The following is a 6,349-nucleotide window of genomic DNA, read 5'->3' as shown; positions in this document are numbered from 1 at the left end:
CATTTTTTCATGATATATGAGAAGGGGAAGCAGTATGCATATACCCGTGTGATACTGGGGGTAAGTGTGTGCTCATGTACCAACCCCCCACAGTGACACAGACAGAGGCGAGCTATGGGGCTTGGTGTCGGTCTGTCCCCCTCTACCCCCCCCAGCAGGGTGACACAGACAGAGGGGAGCTATGTGACATGGAGTCTGTCTCTCCCCCCGCAGGGTGACACAGTGACACAGACAGAGGGGAGCTATGTGATATGGAGTCTGTCCCTCCCCCCGCAGGGTGACACAGTGACACAGACAGAGGGGGGCTATGGGACATGGAGTCTGTCCCTCCCCCTGCAGGGTGACACAGTGAAACCGAAGGGGGGGCTATGGGACATGGAGTCTGTCCCTCCCCCGCAGGGTGACACAGTGACAGATAATACGACCTGTCTTTCCCATATTGTCTGTCACCAACATCTGTGTCCCTGTCCCTGCAGTCTGCCCTGGCCTGGGCTCGGGGATCTGCCGCCTGCCTCAACTTCAACTGCCTGCTCATCCTGTTACCCGTCTGCCGAAACCTCCTGTCCTTCCTGCGGGGGACCTTCACGGTGAGTGACAATGACGTCCCCGCGAAAGTGACAGCGACAACCTATTCCCTACCGGTTTTCAACGGCTCTTTCAATGTGTACGTCCGGACATGGAAGCCTAACTGCAAAAGGGACCCATAGCAGAGTTCAGGGAAGTAGACGGGGCGGCCATCTTTATTGAGGCCCAGAGAAAATTCACAATAGAAATATGTTTTTGAACATTTTTATTTACTCCATGTGGGCTAGGAAGACATTGTTTTGCAGGGGACACAGTGCTTGTAATCCGATATTGTCTATATATATATATATATATGCACAGCGCAGTATGTAGTGAAACTCAGGCACAGTATGTAGTGAAACTCAGGCACAGTATGTAGTGAAACTCAGGCGCAGTATGTAGTGAAACTCAGGCGCAGTATATAGTGAAATTCAGGCACAGTACGTAGTGAAACTCAGGCACAGTATGTAGTGAAACTCAGGCGCAGTATATAGTGAAACTCAGGCACAGTATATAGTGAAACTCAGGCGCAGTATATAGTGAAACTCAGGCACAGTATATAGTGAAACTCAGGCGCAGTATGTAGTGAAACTCAGGCACAGTATATAGTGAAACTCAGGCGCAGTATATAGTGAAACTCAGGCACAGTATGTAGTGAAACTCAGGCGCAGTATGTAGTGAAACTCAGGCGCAGTATGTAGTGAAACTCAGGCACAGTATATAGTGAAACTCAGGCACAGTATATAGTGAAACTCAGGCGCAGTATGTAGTGAAACTCAGGCACAGTATATAGTGAAACTCAGGCGCAGTATATAGTGAAACTCAGGCGCAGTATATAGTGAAACTCAGGCGCAGTATATAGTGAAACTCAGGCGCAGTATATAGTGAAACTCAGGCGCAGTATATAGTGAAACTCAGGCGCAGTATATAGTGAAACTCAGGCGCAGTATGTAGTGAAACTCAGGCGCAGTATATAGTGAAACTCAGGCACAGTATATAGTGAAACTCAGGCACAGGCAGAGAGGAGAGAAATAACAATAGTGATTCTCCTAAGAGAAAACAGAACCACCGCAGAACTGGCTGCACATTATATAAGTTCCTGTCACTAGGGTTGCCACCTTCTATTGTAGGCTAACCCGGAGATAAATGTAAAAAAAATTATATTCTTCATATATTTATCTCTTTTTACCGGCGGTGGAGGCAGCATCCTCCGGCATCCTCCCCGGCAAATCCCATCAACATGACTGCACAACGTCAAAAGACACTGCATTGCCATGACAATGGGACAATACGTGACGTTGCCACGACAATGGGACGCCTTATGGCGCCGAGGCGTCACGTGACACCATGATGTCATGACAACGCGGCACCATTTGAAGTCGCGCAGCCAGGTTGACGGGATTTGTAGGGGGATATGCCGCCGCCACCCGGAGATTTACCAGGTAAACCCGTAGCTCGGAGTTACGTGGCCGAAACCCGTAGTCTCCGGGTCAAACCTGGAGTGGTGGCAACGCTGGTCACTAGAAATTGGTGAACTAGTCCAAATACGTTCCCTGCATTGTTTAGACAAAGAGAAAGAAAGAGAAAGAAAGAGTGTGAGAGTATGGGGCATGGTGTCAGACCCAACAGGATCAGAAGTTGAACCCACACAATATGTTATTCAGAACAACAGCTCTAGCAGTGTGAGCTAAACCAGCTGATGGCTAGTAAATATGCTCTGACACTGATCCCATGACGACGGATACATCTTTGTCCAGCCCTGTGAGTACAGTCTTGATTGGTGCACGCCCCCCCTGACGGCCGGGTCACACTGACGTCATCATGGGGGAGTGTTCAGTCTGGGTAGAGATGTGGCTGTGGCTGCAATCCTCCAAGACAGCTCTATGCTGTATTGCCAGGGATTTAGACCTAGACGTCTGACGTCACTAGGGGGCGCCATACGGTCGCTCTGACGTCATCAGGTGGGCGTCAACGTCCTGGTTATGTGGCAGAACGGGGAGGGGTGAGTATCAGGGGGGTGGTATATATTTTGACTGTTTTCTTGTGTTTGGTAGCCTTCACCTTGAGAAAGGCAGAATTAGACTGCCGAAAAATTGGACTTTATGGCATATTAAACCTCCTTTTGAGTAAGACCGTGTGCCTGCTTCTTCTTCTTTGGGCTAGTAAATATGGCCCACTGTCTTTATTCTTTGTAAGAAGTACTGTACTAACTCAAGGCACTGCTAGTTATCAGCTGCTTTAGCTCACACTGTTAGAGCTGTGGTCTAGAAAAGCAGAGGATATGGGTTCTAGCCCTCTTGGCTCTGACACCATTCCAGTCATTAGGTTGATGCCTCATTTTATCAACCCTATATAGTTGGTATGGAAATCCTTTTAGGAAGTGTGGGATTGGACTCCTTTAAATATACTTTGTATAGCGATAAGTATATCTCCCAGCTGGGTATCTTCCTCTTTCTCTCCTGTCCCTCCTCCCTCTCCTCTTCCCTCTCTCCTTCCACCGACTGAGAGATAGACAGATATTATTCCACCTTATCTGTCTCACGCTCCCTCCTTTCTCCCCAGTTCTGTCGGCGTTCGATGCGAAAACAGCTAGACAACAACATCGCCTTCCACAAGCTGCTGGGGTATACAATCGCTCTGCTGACAGGTATATATAAATACTTTAGAGTGTAGGGTCTGATATATAGGTGCAGTATATTATAGAATGTAAGCTCTCTGGGGCCTCTTCACATAGCTTCGATAAGATCGCTGCCACATCGATCGGGTTGGCCTGTTCCTACCGTTCAGTGTGACGTTTGTGTAAAAACGCTATTCAGTGAGATTTATCACTTGGGAGATACCGTTTGGTACAAAAATGCCATACCGTCTGCAGTTTATTTTTAAGTTCTATGACTGTGCGATCTCCCTCCAGTCTGGAAGAGCTGAGCAGATCACACATGCAAAATCACTTGGAAAGTGCACTTACTAGTCAATGTCACTTATCGTACTTTACTGAATAGGCCCCTATGGGTCACCAGGTCTGTATTATATATATATATATGAGTGTAAGCTCAGTAGGTCTGTCTTATATATATATATATATATATATAACAAAAGAAGAAATATATTAGCGCCAACCTATCACTATATAAAATCTCTATAGAGTAAAAATATAAATAAAAGTGAAATGGAAAATGTTATTACAAATAAAAGTAAAAAACCTATGCTAAGCACAGTGGATGTAGTAAAAAATTTAAAAAAAATGAACCAATAAAATATCAAAAAAGAAAATGTCCAGAAAAATATATGTAAAAGAAATACAAATCCCAAAATGTTCCAATTGCTATCCAAAAGAGTCTCTGCAGCCCGAATGAAGGGAACACCACTTCCTTAGGATATCTACAAAAACACAGAAAAAACAGGCGCACTCATAGCGTAAAATTGTATAACAATACATTTATGGAGTAAGGGATAAAAATGCACACTCACAAACAAAGCTGAAAAAAAAATGCGTTTTTGAGTACAACTCAGCCCGTTCAGATGCAGGAACCCAAGGAGGAGGACTTCGGTATGATGTCTGCGGTGTGTCTTGCCACAATAGCCCCTCTAGGTCCTGGCAGGGACCGAAAGCCACGACGGACGCCGCCTTCCCCTCTCTCCGGTGCTACACAGAGCATACACTGAATAGAGTCTCGCGTGAACTTGATGATGTCAGCGAGGTTTCAGCCGGGGAGAGTTCACAGTGTAAACAGGAACTTGAATGTCTGAATGGCTGGTAGCAAAATGCTAGCAAAGCAGCAGGTGTGCAATAATGTAGATGAGTGCAAATAAAATATATATATATATATTACACACACTATATGGTGTACGCTCTGCGGGTCTGTGTTATATACTATATAGAGTGTATTCAGGACTAGAGAAGAGTAATGGTGCTCAAAGAAAAAGTTGATTATGATAATCTGTGAGAGTGTATAGGGTGTATAGTGTGTGTAAGAAGATAGGGAGTGAAAGAGTTACAACTCCCTCACTGTGCCCGGCCCAGGAGACCACACCTTAGCTTCCAGGGCTGCAAGAGGGCAGGGATTGTTCCCAATCAGCTGCTTATTGGGACTACAGGTAAAAAGGGAGGCAGCAGACTCCCTGAAATTAGTCTTTTCAAACCTGTGAAGGAAACGGTTCCCAGAGGGTGTATCTGGGGGAAAGCTCAGACTCCCACCTGGTTTACATGTTTATGGACTTTATGATTTTGCTTTGCATAAGTCTGCAGTGTGGTTGCTTTGTTAAAACACAAAAAGTGTACCACAGCGCGGGTTTGTCCCAATCGTGGGAATAAAGAATACTTCTTGAGAAGCTGGCGCAGTGTTCTTCTTCCCTGTCCATCCCTAGAAGGCCGCCCCATCACATTTAGTGGCAGAAGTGGGATTTTGCTCCTCCCCTGGTCAGCGTAAGTAACACACTTGCGGTACCACCAGAATGGAAGTGGAAACTTTTAAAGTGGCTGAAAATCAGCAGCGGCCACTGGAGGAATTTACCCTGCAGCTGACAGCCCTGCAACAGCAACAACTAAACCAGCAGTGACACAAGGCGGCACAGCACCCAATGCTGCGAGCTGTCATAGCAATGGGTGCCCAAGGTTCAGCACCCCGTAATCCTGATATCAGTGACCTGGGGTTGGGAGCCAGGCTGATTAAGATGGGGCTAGACGAAGGTCCGGAGGCGTTCCTCGCCACCTTCCTGGTACACGACCCCACGCCCTGGCGCAGCGTTTGAGACCTCTGTTGGCCATGGCCAAGACCTGAGGCACGTACTTCCAGTGAGGTAGAATAACTGATTGTCCTGGAATCATTTATCCAAGTTTGGCCGCCAGGATGAAGGAAATGGATCTGTCGCCATTCAGTCGCCAAGAAGCCACCCAGCTAATGAAGAACTTTGTGGCTGCAAAACTTTATTGTGAGGGTGGGTCTGATATTGGGAACCATCAACCTTTAAACCCCAAATCCCCCTCTTCAAAGTGGTCAGAATCCCCAATGGTACTAGCAAAAGGTGTTGTACCTGTTAAAGCCTCCGGAAACAAACTGTAGCCCATTAACAGGTAGCATGGAGGACCTCAGAAACGAATTCTGGGTGGGCTTCCCAAGGATTCCCGCTTGACATCTCAGAAGACGGGAGGGAACCTGAGACAGCCACCGATCCCATAATATGTTTTTCGTGTAATGAGCCCGGTCACATATCTCGGTATTGTCTAGACATGTAGTGTAATTATGCTTATCCCTACACGACCCTGATCAGGGCAAGTGACCCAGCCAGGTCCAAGTTCCTGGTTCCTAGGTTTAGGGGCCGTCTTGTCCCAAAAACTAATGGGTGGGAAATGTCCTGTTCTGTACCTGGGTAGGATACTGAAAAGAAGAGAACAGGTCTTCTCAGTGATGGCAAAATAATTCTTGGCGGTAAAGTGGGCAGTGTTGGCGCTCCTGGGTGCCACATATACCCTGGTAACAGACCATGCTCCCCTTGAGTGGCTTCATAGTATGAAGGACACCAACCCCAGGCTCCCTCGGTGGTACCTCGCTCTTCAACCCTTCACCTTTCAGGCCCAGCCTAGGGCAGGGAGATCTCAACGATGATTTAATATCACCTGCCGGGGCATGAAGCAGGGGATAGTGGCAATCGCTGTAGCCTCAGTGACTTCAGCACCTCTGGTAAAGGCGTCTGTATTCAATAAAGGAAAACGTAACATATACAGTATATGGCCTGTCTGCCCTTTTAATCCAAAGAGTGGGTACTCGCGTCCAGTTGCTTGCCATGC

General features: G+C 47.0%; 1 protein-coding gene across 2 annotated transcripts in view; it reads left to right on the top strand.

The window, feature by feature from the left end:
- The first annotated feature begins 6 nt into the window (after positions 1–6).
- The window catches only part of NOX1 (NADPH oxidase 1), a 28,617-nt gene continuing 22,274 nt past the window's right edge, over positions 7–6,349 (top strand). For both annotated transcript variants that reach the window (XR_012788390.1, XM_075573075.1), the window contains exons 1-3: positions 7–60; positions 477–587; positions 3,127–3,211. Coding sequence is in view for 1 of the 2 variants with exons in the window: in XM_075573075.1 (XP_075429190.1) it covers positions 10–60; positions 477–587; positions 3,127–3,211 (247 nt within the window). In the remaining variant the exon portion in view is untranslated. The remainder of the gene's footprint in view (positions 61–476; positions 588–3,126; positions 3,212–6,349) is intronic.

The sequence above is a fragment of the Ascaphus truei genome, chromosome 16, assembly GCF_040206685.1.
Source record: "Ascaphus truei isolate aAscTru1 chromosome 16, aAscTru1.hap1, whole genome shotgun sequence".
NCBI lineage: Eukaryota > Metazoa > Chordata > Amphibia > Anura > Ascaphidae > Ascaphus > Ascaphus truei.
The sequence above is the reverse complement of the archived record's forward strand: the minus strand, read 5'-3'. Positions and strand labels throughout refer to the sequence as shown.